The 24,574-nt window shown below is 43.9% G+C and overlaps 1 protein-coding gene across 2 annotated transcripts in view; it reads left to right on the forward strand.

Moving 5' to 3' along the window:
• Positions 1–9,316: 9,316 nt before the first annotated feature.
• The window catches only part of PDGFA (platelet derived growth factor subunit A), a 40,433-nt gene continuing 25,175 nt past the window's right edge, over positions 9,317–24,574 (forward strand). The window contains exons 1-3 of one of the 2 annotated variants that reach the window (XM_016423903.2): positions 9,317–10,465; positions 12,487–12,583; positions 20,458–20,562. In XM_016423903.2, the coding sequence (XP_016279389.1) occupies positions 10,403–10,465; positions 12,487–12,583; positions 20,458–20,562 (265 nt within the window). In that variant the 5' untranslated portion in view covers positions 9,317–10,402. The remainder of the gene's footprint in view (positions 10,466–12,486; positions 12,584–20,457; positions 20,563–24,574) is intronic. The other variant, XM_001367261.5, reaches the window with a different exon arrangement.

A 24,574-nucleotide genomic window follows, 5' to 3' on the forward strand; every position in this document is an offset into this window, starting at 1 on the left:
GAAGCAGCAATCCATCACCATAAACATGCTGGCTTCAGACCCAGGCTGGGAACAGGTTAGATTTTGGGCCAAAGTGCTTATTTAAGAGGAATGTAATTTCCTTACATCAACTTTCAGGCCAGGGGACCCCTTTGGCTTCTGGAAGCAGGAGCTAGGAAATACCCATATGTCATGCAGAAGGTGGAATGGACAGTTCCCTCACCAGCCAGGAAAAAAAAATGTAGGAGGGCTGTATCTTTCCTTAAACATATTTGCCCTTCTCAAATTAGCACTCTGTCCCAGGAAGAGATGAATCATAGAACCAAAGAATATTAGAGCCGGAAGGGGATCTAATCCTCCCCTTCTCCCTCCCCCCTCTACAGGTGAGACTTTAAATAGATTTAAAAAAATATCTTGCCGTTCTGGTCTGATGCCTGACCTCAGCATCTTTCTTTCTTGTATTGCAATTTATTGCAGTTTATGGGTGCTCTATTTAGTGGACTTATGGGTTATATTATTTGGTTTTATCTAAATTCAAAATTTAGAATATAAGCTTCTTGTGATCAGGAATTGTTTACCCTTTCTTTCTTTTTCTTTCTTTCTCTTTCTTTCTTTCTTTCCTTCTTTCTTTCTTTCTTTCTTTCTTTCTTTCTTTCTTTCTTTCTTTCTTTCTTTCTTTCTTTCTTTCTTTCTTTCTTTCTTTCTTTCTTTCTTTCTTTCTTTCTTTCTTTCTTTCTTTCTTTCTTTCTTTCTCTCTCTCAAACCCATTCCCATTAAGATCAGGAGTGAAACAAGGATGCCCATTATCACCTCTATTATTTGACATTGTATTAGAAACATTAGCAGTAGCAATTAGAGAAGAAAAAGAAATTGAAGGCATCAAAATAGGCAAGGAGGAGACCAAATTATCACTCTTTGCAGATGACATGATGGTCTACTTAAAGAATCCTAGAGACTCAACCAAAAAGCTAATTGAAATAATCAACAACTTTAGCAAAGTTGCAGGATACAAAATAAACCCACATAAGTCATCAGCATTTCTATATAATTCCAATACAGCTCAGCAGCAAGAACTAGAAAGAGAAATCCCATTCAAAATTACCCAAGACAAAATAAAATACTTAGGAATCTTTCTCTCTCTCTCTCTCTCTCTCTCTCTCTCTCTCTCTCTCTCTCTCTCTCTCTCTCTCTCTCTCTCTCTCTCTCTCTTCTTTCTTTCTTTCTTTTTGAAACTGGATTTCTCTAGCTCACCCAGGTTGGAAGTGGTGGGGCCATTTAGAGACTCAATCACTGTACTGATTGGCATCGAAGCTTTCGTCTGCTCCACTTTGGGTCAATTTACCCCTTCTTAGGTGGCTAGTGGTGGTCCTCTGCTCCTGGGGACTCATCTTGTTAGCAGCAAACATCCAATTGCCTTTGGGCTTATTGTAGCTCAGAAATTTCTGAACTCATCATCTATCAGCCTTGGCTTCCATAGCAGTAGGAATTCCAGGGACAGGCCACCCAGCTGCCAGAATATTTTTTTTCTTCAGTAATATTTTATTGCATTTCCCCCCAATTACTTGTGGAGATAATTTTTAACATTTGCTTTTTGACATTTTGTGAGTCAGATTCTCTCCCTCCCTCCTCTTGCCCTCCTTGAGACAGAAAGAAATTTGATATAAGTTATACATGTGCTATCATGCAATACATATTTCCATACCAGACTATTTTTAAAAATAAGCTTTTGTTTTTTCAATACATTATCAGTGGCCAAGGAGAGACACTGTAAGGCTGCCGGTTCATTGCCTGATCCTTGTGGTCAATGAACAAATCTCTAATCAAAGCTAGAAAACCTGAAGGTGAGATATACCTGTTTCCCAAATAAGAAGGATCCTAAGACCATAATTCCCTTGCAACATTCTTTTTTTTTTAACCCTTACCTTCTGTCTTAGACTTAGACAATACTGTATATTGGTTCTCAGGCAGAAGAGCAGTAAGGGATAGACAATGGGGGATAAATGACTTGCCCAGGGTCACATAGCTAGGAAGTGTCTGAGGTCACATTTGAACCTAGGACCTCCTGCCTCTAGGCCTGGCTCTCAATCCACTGAGTCACTCAGCTGCTCCCTGCACTGTTCTTTTACAAAGGAGGAAGAAGTCCTACAGAGATGAAGTGATTTGACCACAAATTTACAAATTCTTCTGTTGAATTTGTGGTAATGATTTATAGAGCTTATTTCATAGGATTTAGGCTTAGCGGTGGAAGAAAACTTTCAAGGCCACCTAGTTCATGGCATTCATTTTACAGATGAGAAAACTGGGGCAACTTGTCTCTGTGGTAAATGAGAGAGCTGAGATCTGAGATATGAAACCTGGTACTCTGACTCCAAATCCAGTACTCTTTCCACTGTATCAAGATGCTTTCTTGGCTATTTCCTCAACTATAAAATGGGAAGGGGAGGTGGGTTAGATTGACTTGGACTCCAATATTTTTGAATCCTCTTGGCAGAGTGTTAGGCTAACAAATAACCTGGATCTCCTGATTCCTGGTCAATGATTTTTTTTAAACAGATCATAGATAAACTTCTTTTGTCTTCCTCTCCCTTCTTCCAATCCTAGAAACTGGCAAACTGCCATGTACCACCTTCTCCCCCTTTTACCCTTTTCACCACCTTCCCTCCAGGGATGAAAAGAATTCTCATCTCCATTTACATAGCATAAGCAAGCTTTGATTTGATTTGACTGCAGTCTTAAATTGAGCAGTGTGAATTATTTTTACTTTTAAGAGACATTATAAATCTGTTAGACCAGGAGGGAAAGCTATATGATTCATTTGGTAGGTTTTTTTTTTTTAATGATTCCTATTGTGGTGTGTCTATCTCCTAATACTCAGACACAAAGCCACAAGATGACTAAATGTTACTTTTCTTCCCCTCAGATGTCACTAATGTCTTAGTCAGGAGTCTTTATGGTATGAATAAAGATCCTTGCCTCAAAGTATTCAAACCCCTTTCATATTCATCCCAGAGTTGTTGTTTTTTTTAAATTTTACCTTGCATCTTAGAATCAATACTGTATATTGGGTTCTAAGGCAGAGGAGCAGTAAGGGCTAGGCACTGGGGGTTAAGTGATTTGCCCAGGGCCACATAGGAAGTATCTGAGGCTAAATTTGAACCCAGGATTTCCCTTCTCTAGGCCTGGCTTTTCAATCCACTGAGCCACCTAGCTGCCCCCCCCACCCCCATATCAGAGTTTTGATCACTTGTAATGCCTTTCCCTTTCTCATTTAGCTATGGAGTCCTATCCATCCTTCAAAGCCCTAGTCAAAACGATCAAGTTTCATCTTTACAAATCCTTCCCTGCCTAGAATTACCTCCTCTTCTCTGAGATCCTGTAGTATTAATATTAAGGCTTAACAATGGCTTAAGCCAGCACAGATCTGGTACATGTCTATATGCTGAGGAACATTAAGGCTCCAAATAGATTGTAAGGTCTTTAAAAGCAAGATTCAAATCTGAAGCTTCCTTGTTCTTCAAGTGTCTAGCAGAGCATCAGTTAACCCATCAAAGAGCATTTTGTTGTGCCAGACACAAAAACACATATACTGAAGCATCGGCTGCCCTCAAGGAGCTTACAGCCTAGCTGAGGGGAAACAATAGATATTCCTAAGTACATAGAGTATATGTAGAAAGCAAGTACAATCATGAAAGGCCTCATACACAACGTCGTTGGCTCTTGATCTGAGTTTTGTAAAAGCTGGATGTTTTAAGAGCGGAAAGTGAGGTATTCAAATGTTCAATGACTATCTCTACAAGTTCATGCTCTCATTGGTCCTCTCTCCCTCTAGCAGAGAAAGGCTGGATAATTATCCCAAAGTTACAGGCCAGGTCATCTGCTGCAGCTTATCAGTGTGCTGGAGAGCTCCCCTAGGGAACAGGCTGGGAAGACTAAGAATGTAGTTGGGGTGAGGGTGGGGGAATATTCAGATGAAGACAGCACCTGTTTTCATTTGGAATTTATTTTCATTAGGTGTAAAGGTTTATTTTAGGGTAGTGAGGGGGAGGTGGGGCCAGCCTGAGCGATTGTGAAGTTTGCCCCGGAGAAGAGAAAGAGGGGGTGTGGGAGAGAAACCTGTTTTCACCAGAGGGTGTTAAAGAAAATTTGCCAGCTTTGGTTGGTCCCTTCCCCCCTACCCCCCTTTCCATCTCTCCCACTGGAGCTCGAAGCCGGAGGCCCTCCACACCTCCCCATCTCTTGTCTTCCCCAAGAGGGGAAAGCCTTTGCCCTCTTGCCCCATAGGAAACATTCCTGCTCCCTCAGAGCTCCAGAGACTTCCCTACTTATCTCCTCTTATGTGGGAGACACTAACTGGAAAGTCTTGATCTACACTGCAGATAAGACTAATAACGATAGCATAATTAACACTTGGAGAAAGCACGTTTGATCTTCAAGGAGCTGTTTACCAAGTGAACTAAGGCTACTTTCTCATTAATTGCCCAGAACTAAGAAATCCTTGTCCAAAGATAAAGGAAAAAATGTTGTGTCTAGTCATTACAAATTGTTCAGAATCTTCTTCACTTTTTTGACCTCTTGGACTGGAAATTGATTTTTAAGCATAAAATTGGCCCCCTCTTGGAATTCTTGAGCTCCAGGCCCACTAGATGTTACAGGTGTCTAACAATTTTAGGATTGTAATTGTTCCTCACCCTGACCCAGTACCCCAAACTTAATAGCCTCCCCTCTACTCTCCCTCTCCCAGACCCTTCTCAATATCTATCATCCATGTCTTGAGTTTTTGCAAGCTACTTCCCTCTCCACTCCACTCCCTGTTTGGAGGCTCTGCTGGGAAACTTGGGGATATAATAGTCATCCTTCTGATGGGCTGACTTCCCATAGTAGACCTATTTATAGCACCTGACTCACCTTAATTATGGGGAAATTGGCATGTTGCTACATGCTAGCAGCATAAAATGTATCCTGGGTGCTTTCAAGGATCCAAATGGAGCTCTTTGAGAGGAACTAATCCCTGGAGCTGCCATTCGCCTCTAACTAGCCTGAGACCTGCCATTTCATTTGCATCCAGAACACAATGCTCGGTGTCTTTTATTGGCATATAACCTTTGCCACCTAAACCTCAGTCCTCCAATAAATTCCTTGCTTTATTCAGCAGCAATTTGTAATCTTCGAGTTGAATAATCATAATTTTAAAAGATAATTTCCCCTCTTCCCTCATGAAACCCCATTTTCAGGAATTAGTATCACAAACTTCAGTATCCCTTTAGAAGTCCCTCCACTCTTAAACATATTTCTTTTGGGCACTGTACCCCTCCCCCTTCCCATCACCAATTCTCCCCTCCCCCATTGGATATCCGGGGCTAGCATTATCATGTAGAGCTTGGAAGGTGTGTGCTGGGATGGGGATGGGGAGACGTGGGGGTAGAGAAGAGTCTGGGGCCTCTAGACCATTGGAAGCTCAGGTGTCCCCCAGCTTTGTTTCCGGGGCAGCTTTCGAAGTGCCCACCCTTTTATTCCAAGTAGTATTCCTCAGGAATATACAATGGCTTAGAAGAGCCAATGGGGAGGCGCTGGCCTCCCTGCAAAAGCTACGGATCCCTTGACCACGCCTCCTTGGGCTCAAATATATTTAGCTTCATTATCAAATATTTGCAGTGAACCATCTGAGCCGCCTAATAGCGGCTTGAAATGTAACTTGACTCCGGAGGAGAAATGCACATGTGACCACATCAATTACCATAGATTAATAGACTGGGGGAGAGCAGAATTTTGGTGCACAAAATAGATTCTAACCCAAGCAGAAAAGTCTGCGGGCTTCTCAAATAGCATTCAGGGAGTTAGGAACTCCCTTCCCACCTCATGCCCAACTTTTTTTTTTTTTCCCCGAAGGGTCCGGGGTTTGCTAGAATCTCACCTCAGTGGATTTTTTATTCTTAGCTAGTAACTGGAACTTGAGTTTTACTTGGGGCTGGAGAGAGTAGGGGTAGGTCTAGGGTGAAAAATCCTAGAAACCCAGACTCTTGGCTTTTGATCCCGGCTGGCTTCGTCACATAACTTAGGTTCGAGTTTTCCAATCTCGAAAATAAGCAAAGAATCCTTAACTGGAAATCCGTAGGATATTCTTCTACGGAGTGTTTTGAAGGGTAGACCCAAGGTGAGAATGGGAAGATATGTGCTAGATAAATAGCAGGTATTAAGTGCTTTCATCAACGACGCGAAAGTGAGGCGAGGGGTGTTTGTAAGGCAGGGAAAAGAAGATCGGGTCCTTAATTAACTGAAAGCCCGAATCTCTGGGGCTAAATCTAGAGAGTAGATCCTGGGGCTAAAAAAAATTCCAATCCCTTTGGGTTACTTCTTTCCCTATTCTTTCCACCAGCTCTTCCGGACTCCTTGGGAGAACCCGTACAACTCCTTGCAAGTTCTGGGGGCTTCTCCACCTAAGAGCTGAGGCTCGGGAGTCCCAGAGCTTTTCCCTGAAGCGACGCTGGAGGGACCCACATTGTTGAAAGAAGTTTTTTACAACCTCACTCGGAGCTCTATCGCTGTTGTTGTTATTACTATGACAACGTGAGCCGTGGTTTTATTTTTAATCGCTAGCCAATGATTAAAACTGGCTCAGGCATTTTTAAAAAATGCAGCTATCACTTTTCACCTCAGTTTGCTATCACCCTGTGTCTCCTCTCTTTCCTAACCCCCAGGCCTACTGAATTGGAGAACTCTAGAGTTTACCCCCCTCTACTCCCAATCTGGGTATCATTGGAGAGGATGAATCTCTAAAAGCTACCCCCTTCTTATCATAAAACATATGGAAATGCTTGTTCGCTGGATGAAATGTTCCATCCTAAAAAAGGGTCTTTCTTTTAAGTGCTTCCAAGTCTTTTAAAGTTTTTCTCCCTCATCTCTCTCTCTCTCTTTATAGACCACCCTGAGAGTATCTATTACATTACTACAGAGCTGTGACTCCCTCCCCAATTCCCCCCCCCCCCCCCCCTTGTTTGGACAGGGTGTTATTGGTGACTAGGGGACAGGGAAAGAGGAGCTGACTGTAGAAGTTCGATTAAGACACACAGAAAGAGAAAAGACAAGGATACACATAGAGATAGAGACAGACAGGTAAAGAAAATAAAGAGTAAAAAAAGACCCATAAAACGGGTAGTTCCCCGGGTCTGGGGTCGCGCGGAAAGAAGAAAAATGCCTTCGAGGGCCAGTCTTTTGAAATGCGGGAAAATGGGCCAACGGGGAGGCCAGGAAGATGAAAGGCCCAAGGGCTGGTAGGTTGCGCCTTTACTGCCCATTGTCTAGCTAAGCGATGGTTATCGCTCTCGGGGTTGGGTTAAGGGAGTTAATCCACTTAAATTCGGTGGGATTTTCGGTGGAGCCAAATTCTTCGCTCAGCTATTAAGGTGCATTTCTTTCTCCCAGTCTTAGGGGGTCTCCATTTAAATCACAATGAGTTCAATGGATTGAGGTCCCGGGTGGGGGTCGCCCGACCGGCACCTAGGAGAGACGTCAGTACTTTAGAATGGACTTTAAAAAATAATTCCTTTGGGGAGAGACAGAAATAGCTCAGCAGCGCCCAGGTTTGAGTATTCAACTAGGGCAAGTAACTGCACCATTTCTCTCGGTTCTCCGCCCCCTCCCACCTCAATAGCAGGTTCTTTTCTCTTCCCCAGGATCAAATATTAATGTTTTTAATGGGTGAGTTCAAACGTGAATAATTGGGGACGACCGTTGGTATAAACTTCGAGGTGTCTGGTTCTCTGTCCCAGCCCCACACCGAAGTCCTATATAGGAAGGGAAGAATCTACCCTAGCCCCAGGTTAATATGTAACATATTAAACTCCTGGGAGGAGGGAAGTAGTGGGGGCCTAAGAGTCCAGCAAGGCTTTGACTTTGAACTCCTCGGGCTGAAGAGGTGTTGGTCTCTCAAACTGCTCTCACCTAAAGCTGAAGCTCTTCTGCCAACCTAGCCCGTGGTTCTGTTCCTAGGCAGTTGGTGGTGGGGGGTAGGGTGTTCGGGCTCCTGACAGCGCCGCCCCGGGTACCCTCTCTCCTCCTCTCAGATCCCAGAGTAATCGATAAGGGAGTTCGTGACTCCGGCGTCCACCTCCCTTCCTCCATCAAGTTCTCAACTGTGAACACTGGTGGAATTGACGCCCTAGTGCTGCCTGTGTTCCCCAAAGGGAAAACGGGTACAGTGTTATGTAGAGAGGCCCGGGAGGCTGGAGGGACTGCCTTTCCTACCAGGCTGGACCCGAGGGCGGCGGCTGCCCTAGCGCAGAGCTAGCTGCTTGCATCAAAGGCTGGAGCTGCCCGGCCTGGCGCGGTGCCTGACCCTCCCCACCGCTCTCAGCCCCAGCAGTTTCTCATTCTGAAAATTGGGATGGAGGTCGGAATAATACATGGGGGGTAGACTATGGGCAGGGGTGCTATGTGTGTTCATTTAGAAGGGAGGGGTTTCGTCCCAGTCACTTTTACCTTCAGATTTTGGATGGGGGGGGGGGCTGGTAGGGAAGCGCCAGCCATCAGCTGCAGCCGCATCCCCTCACTCAACCATCCCCTTTGCGCACTGCGCCGAGAACGCAAACGCAGCTGCACCGCTAACAAGGCGAGATACCCCTCCGAATCTTTAGAGTAGCGTACATACGTGTATAAATGTGTATACATGAAATTATATATGGGGGAAGGGTTTTGAAGGATGGGGCCAGTTGATAATGGCGCAGGTTTCTATATTTTAGAAGGCAAGGCGGATGAGGTTAAGAGTGAGTGAAGGATTTTTTTTTTCTTTGCGCAGAAGCTCCCGGCTTTTCTGAAGGTTTTGGCTGAAGGCGACAGCGACTGATCTGCCCCCTCATTTCCCTTTCCCTCCCCTCCTGGGTGCCGCAGAATTGCGGCTGGTACCAGAGCACAGGGAAAGAGAAGGACGTGTGTGGGGGGGGGCAATCAGTAGTACCCCGATTTGGGAAGAAGAGAGTCTTCCCCTTCCTCCCGCATCCCATCTTAACCCTGGCTTCTCGTTCCACTCACCCTCTTTCCTGGGTCCGGCCCCGTTCCCCACTTGCCCCCTTGCCTTTGCCCAAAGCCTGGCTCTTTCTCTTTGCATTGCAGCAGGAACTGCACTGCTGGAGCCTGGGTTGCAGGACTGAATGCACTGCCGCAGCAGGAAACCAACCCCCACTACTTGTTGGTGGTTTGGTGCCTGGAATACTATAGGGAAGGGAATGCTAGTTGAGGGGGGAGTGAGGGAGGAGAGAAGGAAGAGGTGGGGTAAGGAGAGTAGAGGATGGGAGGGGAGAGAGGGGAGGCGGTCCGTGGGGAGGGAGGGTGCCAATGGTATAACCACCTCCTCTGTAGCTCGTCCGATTTCACACACTCGCCAAGGCGCGGAGCAAACACAGCCTCCAGAGACCTCTCCAGGAGTTTACCACCACCCTTCCTTAAAAAAAAAAAAAATCTTTTTTTTTCTTCTGTCTGATCCAGTCTAGCCCTAGGGATTTAAAACCTTTTTCTCCTTTTGGCCATCGGGGAGGAGGAGAAAGGAGGAGGACTTAAAGCGGGCAGCGAAGGCTGCCATCTGGCGCTGCCCTTTTTCCCTCGGCGCTGTCTGTATTTCCCCACCTCAAGCTAAAGGGGGAGGGAGGCGAGAGGAGGAGGAGGACCAAAAGGAGGAGGAGAAGTGCGGGGAACGTTGGGGGGAGTGGGTGGTGTGGGAAAACGGGCATCCAGCGAGCAGGTCCCAGTCCCAGGCAGAGGCCAGCCCCGGCTGTTGGCAGACTGGTTGAGAGAGAGCCTGGAGCGTTTCGGAACGCAGCCCAGCCCCAGCGCAGAACTGCGGTGTTACGGGAAGGGAGGGGAAGTGTTTAGGGGGCTCTTCGTCGTCTCTGTAAGTCGGAGGTGGCGAGTATGTTGTAGGAGGGGGTGGGGGAGGAAGGAGGAAGGAGCTGGCGAGCCTCGGCTCAAGCAGACAGGTGATGGGCGTTTCAGCCGCCACCGCGGCGGTGGTGCTCCGGTTCCATTCCTTGGGTTTCACTCCGGTCTGATCTAAGCAAATATGCAGAAGTACCGGCTAGTCTGCTCTTAAAGCCAAAAAAGCAGGGCTAGAGAGAGAGAGAGAGGGAGGGAGCTAAAGAGACGGCTGCGGCTCTGGATCCAGGAGCTACCAAAAAAAAAATTATATATATAATAATAATATCCCCCTCCTCCTCCCCTCCACCAGTTCCCCACCCCCCCCACCCCAGTGGCCGAGGAGGATCCCGGAGCGGCACACACTCGCTCACACACGCGCGCACACACATACACACGCGCATACACACCAGTGTCTTTCTCCCTGAGGGATGGTACTGAATTTCGCCGCCACTGGAGCCCGGCTGAAGCTCCTACACCGCAGCTCTGCGTTCCCACCGAGTCTAAAGTGCACCCGGACGCGATGAGGACCTGGGTTTGTGTTTTGCTGCTAGGGTTTGGATACCTGTCCTATGCCTTTTCCGAGGTAGGTACCCCCCAGCCCCATACCCGCCTCCCTTATTCCCCTCGCCACTTCCCTGGTGCTGCCTCTATTTCCACTCCCTAGGATTCAGGCACCTGGAGGCGTTTTGCTGGGGTGGCTAAAAGGCTCCCACCCAAACCCTTCTGGGCAGAGGAGCAGATCCTGGGCGGCGAGTTGCAGTGCATATCTTGCTCTGCAGATATTATTTTTAAATTGTCGGGGTTATTTTTTTCTCCCCCAAGCGCATTTTATTCTAGAAGCTCTCAAAGTATTTATTTTTGGTGAGTTTCCAGGATGTTGCGTTGCTTTACATTAAAGGGGGAAAAGCTGGGGGGAAGGATTAAGATGGGGGTTGTATGTGAAAAAAAGAAGAAACTTGTGTGTGGGGGTCTGTAGACAGCCATCAGCAGGCAGAGTGCTTGTCCCTTTCCTGAGAGAATCTTTAATCTGTCCCCATGGGGGGGCTGCGGTAACGGGGTGTGGAAGAAAAGGGGTGTGTGTATCTATTTGGAGGGGCGCTTGGGGAAGGGGAAGTTCTCGCCCCAGCTCTTCCCACAGGTAGGGCCGGCTGTGATCGGCCGCAGATGGGGTTGGACGAATAGAGGCAGCACTGGGGTAAACTAGCCCCTTGTGCAGGGGCATGGACTCAGTCCCGCCCGGGGCCTGGTTACAGGTGGCTGTTAGAGCCGGCTAGGGCTGGCTGGGGGCTCTGGTGGCGGGCGCGGCTCTTTCTCTGCCCAGTTCTGTGCAGCTCCCTCCGGGCCAGAGATTCCCCACTCCACTCCCCCTGGGCCATTTGCCCAGGAGAATGACTGGGGCCCTTGGTGGAAGGCTCTTTATTAATGATTTTCCAAAAACCCGAAACGTTGTCTTCTCTGAAAGCTCCAACGTGGGAATTGTACAATGAAGCCCCCAGGGTGAGCCCTTTTAAAGAAAAGGCTGGGGGGGGGGAGAAGTAGGTGTGGAGAGTAAGAGCAAGAGACCCTGGCCTGGTGGGTGCTGCTTTTTTTCCTTTTCCTTTTTTTTTTTTGCTGGGGGAAGATATTGGACCCCCAATCATCTTGATAGCTTTTATTGGTCAATTTATTTATCTAAGTAAACCCTGTCAATTCTGCAGGCCTGGCTGGGCTGGCTAGAGGATGTGGTGCCGGTGCCGGTGCTGGGGGTGGGGGTGGGGGTGCTATATAAGAAAAGGTGGGGGGTTGGGATTGGGAGGGGGCGTGGAAATGAGTGGCGGGGGTGGGTGGGGGGAATCTCAGAGGGTAAGATTCCGAATTCCTAGGCGAGTAACTTAAACTGTCTTTATAAAGTGTTAAAAAAAATCTAACAACAAACTGCTTGTGGCTTTCAGTTACCGATCCATGACGCATTTCAACTTGATCTTTCTAAATGTTAATTTCTCTTATTTTAAACCCTAAACACATTGCCGCCCCCCCCACTCTTCAGCCCCCACTGGTCCTCCGGTAACTGATACCCCAGGTCCGTGCAGCCAGAGCTGGGGCTTTTGTTCCACGTTGAGGGGGCGTCGGGGGGGGGGGGGAAGAGGGAGCAGGTTTAAAAGATCTGCATTCTTGGGTGGATGGACCAATATGAGGGCAGAAAAGTCCTTTAGTACGAGTGGGTTACTATACACCTCCAACGTCCCCTACATCTCCCTTTCTTCTCTGTTGAAATAAGTCAGGGTGTAACGTGTGATATTAGGATTTAGAGGGGGCGTTCGGCCTTCACAATTGGTTGCTGGAATTACTAGGCTGTTTGTAAGGGCAATGTGCATATCCGCTACATGAATTTTGATTTCTAAAAGTGGGCTTAGGCTTTTGGGAAGAACTGGAAGGGAAGGAGAGATAGACAAGTCCCCAGTACAGTCAGTCTGAATTGTAATCCGCCCGGCCAGGAGGCTGCCACTGCCTAAACGCTGGCACGCACACGCCCACGGGCCCCACCGCTTCTAGGAGCCACCCGCTTTGGCGAAGGTTTTCCTAGCCCGGCAGAGCACTGATTAGGTGTTTGGGTCTGATTCCCAGGAAGCCGAAATCCCCCGGGAGGTGATCGAGAGACTGGCTCACAGCGAGATTAACAGCATCCGCGACCTGCAGCGCCTCCTGGAGATAGATTCCGTAGGTAAATTAATTTCTCTTTTCCTTGCTTTGCCAGAAAAGGGGGTGGGGGGAGGGAAGGTGGTGAGTGGGCGGGACGCACCCCCCCACCCTCCCTCCAGCTGCGAACACGCGTGTGCTTGCTTATGGCAGGGACTGCATGGCTCTCCCCTGGGTCTCCCAACTGGAGTAGGCAACTCAGACCGAAAGGTCAGAATCCAATTCCGGGAGCTATAAAAACATGCCGATGAGTCAGGAGTTTCTCCCCCAATCACTACTTTCTCTCCCAGGCTGCTTGGACTTCAGTGACTTGTCCGCCCAGGGCTCCTTCCTTAAGAGAAGGATTGTTTCTTCTTTTAAGGAAAATGCTGCCAGTGTCAATAGAAGTTCAATCAAATGGAGGGGAATTGATACTGGGTCTCCTGAAGGCTTGTCCTTTTCCTTCAGACCTTGCGAGACTTTTGGTGAAGGGATAAGGGGGAGGATCATAGCACATGCTGGTGGTTCTGCTCGCCAGCCCCAATCCAGTGCAGGGCTTCTAGAGGAACAGTATTGAGGAAATTGGCCGTCAAAACATGACCCCCCACGCTAGAACTGTAAACCTATGGGCACTCATTCAAAGGGTCAGAAGAGAGTAGTTTTCCCCTCCACTGGGCTTGCAAACAAGCTCCCAGAGATGAGATGCCTGCCAGTCAGCGACCTCTGTGGAACAAATTACTGGTCGATTTCTATCGGTACACCTTGTTTGTTGCTGCAATTCGAGGTGGGGTGGCCTGCGGGGTGGGGGAGGGGGTGCAGCCGCTGCGGCGGCAGTGGGGAGTAGTTACCCCTTGTTAAAGTGCTCTTTGTAATCACAGCAAGCTGTTGCCATATTACTGATTGTGGGTCTGGCCTTTGTGGTTGAAACAAATGCAGCTTTGTCCCTTTCTCTCCCCCCCTTTTCTTAGCACATTTAAAAAGGCATGCAGTCACATCTGCTGTTTTTCGGGCTATTTTCAGATCTCCCTCCATGCTTCTCTAGTCCATAGAATCCCTTAATTGTTGTTGTTACTGTTGTTTGTAAGGCTTCACTTCTCGAAGTTGCAAGGAGTCCAGTGGAAAAGTTGCCTCAGACTTAGGCGCTTTTCTATGGTCTTCTTTTTTTTTTTTGAGGAGAGAGACTGGGGGTGGGGTGGGTGGAGTTCTCCTTACCTTGATGGGGAGGGGTCTATGTTACCTTGATCACCACGCTGTCTGGAACGTGGCTCCTGCCTTAGCTAGCGGTGAATTACTGAAGGGTTGAACAAGTAGTGCTTACTTAATCAATTCAGACTGATTTTGTTCCTGAAATGTGGCTAAGCTAGTCTATATTATATCCCCTCAGGCTTAAAAAAGCTCAGCCTCTTCCTTCTCAGACCCTCCAGAACATTACATAATAATAGGCTGTTCACCAGGCACCTTTGCTTTGGGGAATTTGGTCTTTCAGAATATAATTTTCCTTAGTTGGGGGGGGGGGGAGATCATTTCTGTTTCAGTCTCTCTTATAAGCTATAGGAAACGGATATATTTATGCATATGTAGTGACAGATACTGGTCAGAAAGCTGTAAGAGAGTGTGGATTGCAGTCTGTAGTACTGTATTTGAATTTATTCTGTTCCTGCAAACTATTCTGAGAACACTGAGGGAGGAAAAATAAGCATAATCATATGGTGCACTCATTTGGAAATTTGTACTTAATTATGGGAGTGGAGAGGCCTAAACTATTTCATTTCATGCCAAGACCATTTTTATAGTAAGAGATGACTTCTGGAGTTTCTTGACCCAGGAAATCCATTGGCTGATCCTTATCACTCCTGAAGTACAATTTCTCATAATACTTAAAAGAGAAATTTAGAGCGATTTCCATCCCTGATTTGTAACAAGTATTGAACTTCATTGTCTGTTTCATTCAATTGAACTGGAGTCCCAGCTGGTATTTTGATGGTACTTGATGTGTTTTTGGAGAGAAAAGGGACCCTGGGAGTTTGTGTGACTTTGATTTCTCTCCATTAAAGGAAATTTTTATTTATTTATTTTTTAATTTTGGTGGAGCTGGACTACCAGTTTGGAAGAGAATAGAAGCAGCAGGGAAATAGACCATTTTTTCCTATTTGGACCATCCTTATTCTCCACCCCCACCATTAACACCTTTTAAAAACCTAAACTCAGCCAGTTAAATTGATAGGTTTTGTGTTGCTCTGAGGTGGCTAGCCTCACACCTGGAGGAGTAGGAATGAAGGATACTTTGAGGATCACCATCCACCTGTGATCCTTTAAAGTCTTCTCTGTATGCTAGTGTATACAGTGAGGGGTGGAAGGATACCACAGAGGCCTCATCCTCTCCCTCATATGATGGAGGATCTGGAAATACTCTAATTTCTTAAGGTGGTATTTTGAAAAGATTAATTTTGGACCTTTCACTAGAGTCTAGCAAATGATAACTAAGGGAAATCCCTTCTTTGACTTAGTTTTGAGAAATAATCTTTTTTTAATTATTATTATTATTTTTTATTAAAACCCTAATCTTCCATCTTGGAATTAATTCTGTGTATTGATTCCAAGGCAGAAGAGTGGTAAGGGCTAGGCAATGGGGTTTAAGTGACTTGCCCAGGGTCACACAGATAGGAAGTGTTGAGGCCACATTTGAACCTAGGATCTCCTATATCTAGTCCTGACTCTCAATCCACTGAACTACTCAGCTTCCCCCTTGAGAATTAATCTTAATGGAAGAGAGTAATCGGGTTCTTGGAATACTGAGAGATATTTTAATTTTAGATAGATAGATAGATAATTTAATTTTCATTGCTCTGAATTCTTCATAGACTTAGTGCTGGAAGGGACCTTATTAGACCTTAAAATCTGATCTAGAGGGCCCTTATTTTACGGATTGGGAAACTGAGGTCTAGGGAGATTTGGTGGCCAAAGTCACAGAAGTAATAACGAGACAGAATTTGAACCTAGGTCCTCCCTAAAACCAATGTTTCCATTGTATTATGTTGCTCATAGCTTTGCCCCTCTAGAACAATCATGGGAGTTGGGATTTGGAAAGGATCTCTTGTACGTAGCTCCTTGATTTTTGCATTGGTAAAATGACTTATCTAAGCTCGAAAGAGGGCAATAAAATAACAGAGTTGACATTCCAAACTTAATCTTCTGAATAGAATCTAATTCCAATTATTTTGGCATTATGCCAGATTTTCATCCTGGGAAAGAATAGGATAGTAGAGGGGGATCCTGGTCTTTAAGATGGGGGACTCTGAGTCCAAGTGGTTATTGTTGCTGGACAGTAAAGAACCAAGAGAGTGATGCTTCGTTCAAGTAATAACTCAAAGTCAATGCAGGCGATATGATAACTTTTGTGGATCTGGTTTGATCACAAAACTGTAGGAAACACTCCAAAGGCCTTTTTAAAATTTTAAGCGAGTTGGGAGTTATGACAAGTGCTGCCAATCTTGTGGGTAGATGATTCTTTTTTGTTTTTCATTTGATTCCAGCAGAGCTAGAACAGCCTAGAAGGGAATCCACAGGTAGCTTGGAAGTTGCTTTAGCAGCTCTGGTGTTGTGCCAGTTGCTTATTCACTGGGGGATTATGTGTGGGTTTATTCCTGCTGTTAAATTCATTTCAGCCAATAGTTTGAACTTCCTTCCTCACCAAAATATTTCACTGGAGGCTGATCAAAAAGGAGAAAAGAGAGATAAGGTGGGCACCAGAAAGGATTTTTTTTCTCTCGAGCAATATTATTCAGCATTAATGGGACTCTAGCTTTAGTGACAGAAGGGACTTCATGGATGACCTAATTCAGTCCCCTCATTCTGCTAATGGAGAAACTGAGGCCCAGGGAAGTTATGACTTTCCCTGATGCAGTAAGTGTCCGGTCCATTATTTGTACTCTGCAGTGTCATAAAGTGGATTGCTGAGCTAGGTGTTAGGAAGGCCTGAATTCAAATCAGACCTCAGATTCTTATTAGCTGTGTGATCCTAGGCAAGCCATTGAACCTCTTGTGAGCCATTGAACTGTAAAATGTGGAGAATAATAGCATGAACCTCCTTCACTGAGGATCATATGGAATATTTGTGAAGTGCTTATCAAAGTGCTAGTCACAAAGTAGGTATCATGTAAATGTTAGCCATCATCATGATTATAGCAATAAGATATCTGTAAAGTCCTTAGCATAACACCTGGCACAAAAGAGGCACTATATAAAAATGCTGCCTACTAATAATTACAGCAATGAGATAAAATCTATAAGGGCACAGAGTAGGTGCTATTTACTAATACTAGCTATTGATAAAATTTTATGAAGTGATTAGCACAGTGCATGGCACCTGGCACTTGATAAATGCTTGTTCCAGGGAGCAGCTGGGTGGCTTAGTGGATAGAGAGAGACCAGACCTTGATGGGGAGACCCTGAGTTCAAATGGGATTTCAAACACTTCCTAGATGTGTGACCCTGGGCAAGTCACTTAACCCAAATTACCTGGTCCTCATAAGTATCATGGTCATGCTCATAAGGATCTGTATTGGAACCCATACTTAGACAGAAGGCAACGGTTTTTAAAAAAAAATGCTTAGTCCCTTCCCTTTAATTATTCCCAGTCTGGCACAGAAGTGCTTAAACATGCTTCCAAAGTCACATAGGTAGAAGGTGGCAGAGCCTGGGAAATGAGCCTTCTTTGTCTATCAGGGCCTAAAGGGATCCTTTAAAAAGTCATCCTTTGTTCTAAATTTCTTGGAGGCTGGTCTATGGTTTTAGTTTTGGTTAGGTAAAGAACTGACCAGCAGCATTTGAGGCGAACTTTTGAGTGTGTTAACAGCATGTGAAAGCCATCAAACTCCAGCTTGTGGGAGCTTTATTTATTTATTTAAAATATATAAATGGAAGTCTTGAATTTTTAGGACACGTTTGCTATGATTAATTAAACTGAACTGTATTATCGTTGCTGTCCCAGATCTGGGTTTTCCCCCAGTCAGATTGGCACCATTCCAGGGTGTCATGGTGAAGTTAATACAATAAATATCACCATTGCAGCTCCATTAATGCACTGTCCTGGACTAATTGCCGGAGAATTTTTCCCCATCATCTCAGTGTTGTTAGTATATCAATGCACAAAAGATTAAAGTGGAACCACTTGATTAACTGTCTTGAAAACAGTTTAAAAAGTGATTCAGAAGGAGAGCTTTGCCTTATTGAATGTTATCCTGACTGCTCTGTGCCCTGTCCTGAAAGTTCATGTGGCTGAGTTGCCTCTCGGGGTCTGTGAGTCAATCTTTTCCCTGGCTCAAAAACAATAGGGCATTGCTCAGTTTCCATTAACGAGTGATGTTCCTGTTGGCCAGGGTTGGTGGCAGGTAAAAGCCATGCCACATTGGATGCATTTTCTGCCCTTCATAATTGAGAGAACTTTTTCTTCTTAAGAGTCCTTTCTGATCTTGGAGGAGGTTGTGAAAAGAGGACTTTTTATTTTTGTTTTGCTTGCCCATGTTTATAGAAATTATAGAAAACATTGAGGAAAAGCTTATTAAGGAAGCTAACAGTGGTACTAGGTGATATTGTGAGTTACGTTTGGCATTGGCTACCATGAGAAGGTGACTCAGAAATGTCCCATCCATTAAGAAAAAAATGCTTCTCAAATGATTTGGTTGATGAGAAATAACTTTTTGCATCAATAGATTCAACATGAATTTTAATCTAATTGCTTTAGGTCTTTAGAAAACAATTCTGACCTGGCAAGTATAGGATTAAATAAAATAGTGCTAGATTTAATATTTTCAAGCCCTTTCCATGAACGTTATACAAGAATCTATTTTCCACTAATGCACATGTCAAACTTGACTGAACTTGGAGGATGCTGTAGGTGATTATACGATTGGCCAATAAAGTCACAGAAGTTGAGATCGATAAAAGGATCTTGGACCTGATCTAAAACTTTTATTTATTGAGCCCCAGAGGAAAAGAAATGACATAAATAGTGCAGAGTTATGGTAGTTATGGAACCAAAATCCTGGTTCTTGACTTCCTAGGTCCAGACTAGCCTAGTGGTCATCATCTCCTTTATACTCTTAATTTCTGCTTTAAAGATCTACAGGTTGACTGAGATTCTCATTAAGTACCAATTCATGCCTCTTTTTTTTTTGGATCTTCATGGTCATGAAGCTGAACAAATCATAACTTTCTTAAAGAAGAAAAATGTCAATGATATCATTTCATGACTTCTTTTACCCCAGGGCATGTATTCCCAGTGAGATAACTATTCAGGTGTCTTATGACACTATCTTTTCATTCACCGCAGGCTGAAGCTAGCAAGTTGTTGCACAAGAGCACATAGTTGTATGTTGTTCCACCCCCTGAGTTGTGGGGGTGTGGTGGAGAGACTTGGAGGATCCATATGGCCAGTGGTGCTGAGGTGCAGGCTCGTAAGGCAAATGGAGTATGAAACATTCAACTGCTTGTATGGCAGAAGTTAAGGAAGTTCAAAAGTTAAGTCAAGGGGGCAGCTAGGTGGCTTAGTAAATTCAGAGCTAGGTCTAGAGACAGGAGGTTCCTGGGTTTGAATCTGCTCTCAGACACTTCCTAGCTTTTTGATCCTGGGTCTACCCCTTGCATCAATACACAGTATTGATTCTAAGACAGAAGGGTTTAAAAAACAAAAAAGTTAATTCAGAAGCCAGCATTCAGTGCAACTGAGATTTTTTTTGGGGAGGGGGGATGCCACCCACTTGCATTTAAAAATACATTTCTTTTATCTTTGCAGGTATCAGTAAAACCTATGAAATATCCCTTTATGTCACAAAGGGCACTTTGATCCTAATATAGCATGCATCAAGTCCCAGAATATGCAGCATTGATAAGTTAACACCTGCAAAGAAAGGGTTGGGATGTCTTCTGAAGTTTTTTTCTTCAGGTCAACTTGCTTTAAAACAAAACAAGAAAATTGTTTTAAATGAAATTAATAATACCCAATCATGGAGTAGCAATTAAATTAATTTATAATAAAATGTCGGTCTTTCTGTCTTTGCTTTTGTTTTTCTCATAACCCTCTAACCCATGTGATTGGCTTATTTAGGAAACAAGTGAAGTCTAGATCCTTCAGGAGTCTGGAGTAGCTTCCTGATGGTCTTTCAAAGGTTAGGATACCCAATTAAGGATATTTTTCAACAATGAGAGACAAAAAAGAAACCCAAACTCCTTGCTGCTTGTTCTTGAATTAGCGGTTTCCAGAATGGCAGAGGAGAGAGTTTATAGAAAGATATTGCACCATGGTGGATTATATTATAGTATCATCTCTTGTGGGATTGTATATCGATTCTCTTGGCCCTTTGGCAAGGGGACTTGTGTAGGGGCCGCATACTCATCTCCATGTGTTACTTACCTTATCTAGGCTCATTTAGATGACTCCCTCTAGACATAGTATTGCTGAAAGGAGAAATTAGAAATTAGAGTTCAAAAGAAATTTTCTCCCTATGGAGTTCTCACACATGACTCCTTCTTGGGATATTGGGGGGGCCAAGTCTTCATTTTGTTATTTACCAAGAGCAGTCAGAAGCAGGATGCTACTGAGATTTCTTTTGTTCTCTGGGCAAATAAGTTGGATCATTATGGCATCCACTTTTCAGTCTCTGCAAGTCATATTTGCAAATATCCATTGATTATCTTGTTGATTATTGTTCCCTGCATGTGATGCGGTCCTACTGATTGCATCCACTGGGAGCTGACTGTGGTCATTCACAGGATGCCAGGTGGAGTCTTGGAGCCAAGAGGCTCAATTAGAAACATAGCTGCCTCTACCACATGTGCTGTTTTTAGTTCACTCCACGGTCACTAAGGGATGAAGGATTCCTTGTTCAAACTGGTCACTTTTCCTTTCTTCTTTCTCCTTAGGATACGAGGATGTTTCAGAGACAAACCTGAAAGCTCATATGGTTCATGCTCCCAAACATGTGCAGGAAAAGCGTCCTGTACCCATTAGAAGAAAAAGAAGTATTGGTAAGAAACCACAAGGGGTCCCTCCCCCCCAATAGTAAAATAGCAACTAATAGCAATATGGGGTGTCCCACAAGTTTTAGCACTGTTCTAAGCTTTAGTAGATTATATGAATTTAGGTAGCTTTTGAAGCTTAAAATGGTCTTAAGACTTCTGGGATCGCTTATGTAAAGTTTACAAAGAAATATAAAATGGGTGTAGGTCTAATGGATAGTTCATTGATAAAAGGGTTAGAATTAAAACAGAGGTTGGGTAATAGAAAAAGAACAATAAATCTGGGGATACAGAATACCTTGATTCTAAAGGTGAAGTAGAAAGAACAGGGGGTTTGGAGTCCATGATCTAATTTGTAATCCTAATTGCTTGTGTGACTTTGAGATTAAGTGATACAGTGGATAAAACCCTAGACCTGGAGTTAGGAAGATCTGAGTTCAAATCCAGCCTTAAATACTTATTATCTGTGTGATCCTGTGCAAGTTACTTAATTCTGTGCGCCTCAGTTTCTTCAGTTGTAAAGGGGGGAGATAATAATACCACCTACCTCCCAGGGGTGTTTGAGGATCAAATGAGATAATATTTATAAATGCTTAACAATACCTTGCACATAGTAGGTGCTCTTTAAATGCTTATTGCCTTCTCTTCTTGGATAAATCAATTTACTCTCAATGGGCCTCAGTTTTTTATCTGTTAGATTTGAAGGTTTTAGTAGATGATTTCCCAAAGTCCCTTTCAGCTACAAATCTCATTCTAGAATCTTGTCCAGACCATGAATTTTGTGGCCAGGGCAGATTAGAAGGGGGACTATGGGCTTTGATGTGTCAGTTTCCAAGATGTCTTCCTGCTTTAACTTTCTATGATTTAATGAAAATTCTCCATTTGTTTTTCTGGGTTCCTCCCTCCTCAACCACAGCTTTCTCACTGCTACAGTGCTTTGGTGAACAATGAGTCCAAGACAGATGAGCGTGAATAAATTCTTTAAGTGCCTCATCTTGTTGCAGCATGTTGGAGAGTAGACCTCAGTTGGAAAATGTGGTTGTATGTAATTTTCAATTCATAACATGGAGCACACAGTGCTTACAGCTATTAGCTTCAGAACAGTAGGGTACACAGTAGTACAGACTCCGGAAAAGTGGGCAACTTGCCTTTTTTTCTGCATTTTCCTTCCAATCGTATCTTTTCCAAAATGTAGCTTGAATGGCTGGCTGTGGGGGCTTTATCAGCTCATTGTCATTGTGCAAGAAAATGGCACAAATTTCTGGTACATTTATTTTCATACTATTTTTCCCCCAAGTTGTGGGTGTCTGGCTACATTTAGAAAATGCCAGCTGTTTCAGAAAGTGTGTGTATATGAGGTGTTGGCTTCTCTCTTGTCAGTGTTGGTTGGTTTGGGATAGGTAACACAGGGGACCTATTTACCATCGGAATCTTGTGCTTCCTGCCTGCTTCTTGGACTGTGACAAAGGTGCCCCACAGACTGCCACACCTGAAGAATGAAGTCTACCACTTGCTCTCTTGTATCTATGAAATCGATTCTGGATGGGGCGCCATACATCAATGGCAAATTTAAGAAAGACAATTAAGCTATCTCTTCCTTTGGTCTAGGGATGGAAGACTTTGGGGGCTTTTTGAGAATCCTGATTGGACACAAATGTGAAATGCCCAGGGTGGACTTCAAGGACCTCAGTGTCTCTCAATGAGCATTTTTGATGTATCACTTGTATAGGGATAACTAAGTTTCCCTCAGGAAAAAAATAAACAAGCCCAAATGCGAGGATTTACATTTAGCCCAATTTAACGCTAGCTAATTAAAAATTCAATGGCCTTAGCCAGTTAGAGATGTTTTTGAATTATTACTCTGATATCTAGTGCAGAACTTATCCCTCTCAGCTTCACATTTGGTAAACATACCATCTAAGTCCTTGAGGCCAAGCACACAGATAGATCCCTGGGACAATTCCATTGGATAGTTTCTTACAAATTGATGTGACTGACTATTATTTGAATCTTGTCATTCAACCAGTTTTGAAGCTATCTAATTACATGGTTTAGCCCATATCTCTCTATTTAGGTGCATGTTTCACTTGATTCTGTAGGTATGTCCTTGGAAAAGATGTATACAAGTTTTTGTAATGGAATCATTTTGAATGCACTAGGAGGGGGCAACTGGGTAACTCAGTGGATTGAGAGCCAGGCCTAGAGATGGGAGGTCCTGGGGTTCAAATCTGGCCTCAGACACTTCCCAGCTGTGTGACCCTGGGCAAGTCACTTAACCCCTATTGACTAGCCTTTACCACTCTTCTGCCTTAGAACTAATACAAAGTATTGATTCCAAGACATAAGACAAAGGTTAATAAAAAAAAAAGAATGCACCAGGAGTCTCGCCTATATTAATTATTATTTCACCTATATAAGTTATCTCACCTATATAAATGATTAGCTAATTGGGCAGAATTTATTTTTAATGTGGATTAGATGCTCAGCTCTGAGTTAGGTCCTTTGAAGAATATGAGTCAGAATAAAAAAATTTAACACTAAATTATTTAATAAATACATATATAGAAATACTTAATAAAAAACTTAATACTTAAAATTTAATAACTCAGAGCCCTCATAATCAAGCTGGGGATGCAGAGTAATATATGAAATGGTCAAAAATGGAAATAAAAATACAATGGTAGGCTGAAACCTAGCAGGCAGGATGAGGGAACTCATTACCTACCTCTCAAGGGAATCCAGTGAATAAATGTGGAAGTCATAGATTTAGAGTAGGTAGGGACCTTCAAGGTGATCTAGTCTAACTTGACTGCCTTGTTTTATAGCCAAGGATGCTACATTTCATAGAGGGGAAGTGACTTGTCCAAGTTTACACAGTCCATGGAAGAGTCAGAATTTAAATCAAAGATTCTCTCGTCTCCCAATCCTATCCTCTTTCTAAGGAACCACATTGCCTTTTCATTTTCTGAATGAACAACTCATCTTTTATCCTTACATCAGAATTGATATTTGGGCTTTACTTAATATAAGCTAAACCTGTAACACTAGTGACTTGCCTCTAAGGTTGTGGGGGGGATGCGTAATATAAGATGAATATAAATATATTTCATATGCACTTCTAAATAAGTGAGTGTTAGTTCAAGTCTTGTTTTTTCCCTACTCTTAGTCTAACTAATTAGGGTCAGAAGTCTGCCTGATAATGGACAGTGTACTCTGACTCAAGTCTCACTCGGCTAGCGTTTTAAAAAAAATTGTTATTATATAATGTCTGCCAGCCAAAGAACAGCTGAGGACTCTTAAGTCCTGGCCACATTTCCCAGTAATGCACTCAGATTAAGGTGTAAGCTTGAGCTCAGTTAGAGGGATTTCTCTCTCAGTTAATCCTTTTCTGGCATTCAAAGAGAGTTCCTTGGGGTTCCAGGCTGTACAGATCAATCTGTACCGTTTCAGCTGCCACACTTGGTGGAGAAGAGCAGAAAATAGTCCATTCCTTAGGAATGATGGCTCTTGCAAGAAGTGGAAGTGTTAGTCCTCTGTGTTGAAAGTTAGCATGCCTCAAGTAACCCATTGCCAGTTTTAGGGATCTAATATAGGAAAAATCTCTACCAGACTTAATTCCTTTAAAATTTTAGATATATGTAAGTTCACCTGACTGGCCTTCGTGCCCTATAATCCATCCTGCACATTGATGCTAAATGAATTTTCCTAGACTTGCTTTCTCCTGGCCCCTCTTTTCCTCCAAAGCCTACAATGGTTCCATATTGCCTACAGAATCAAGTCCAAACTCTTCTTCTTAGCATTTAGGGTTCTCTATATATAATCTATTCAAAATCTTGTTCTATTCATATTTATCTCCTATTTACATTTACTCTCCAGTATGTGCCCTTTGATCCAGTCAGTTGGATTCTCTTCAGTGTTCTATACACAAGGCAGGCTTAATTCAACCCTTTAGCCTTTGTTCTTTACACTCTTACCCTGGAATTTTCCCCCCCTCTCATGTCCATGGATTCCGCCCATCCTC

This window comes from Monodelphis domestica, chromosome 7 (genome assembly GCF_027887165.1).
Source record: "Monodelphis domestica isolate mMonDom1 chromosome 7, mMonDom1.pri, whole genome shotgun sequence".
NCBI lineage: Eukaryota > Metazoa > Chordata > Mammalia > Didelphimorphia > Didelphidae > Monodelphis > Monodelphis domestica.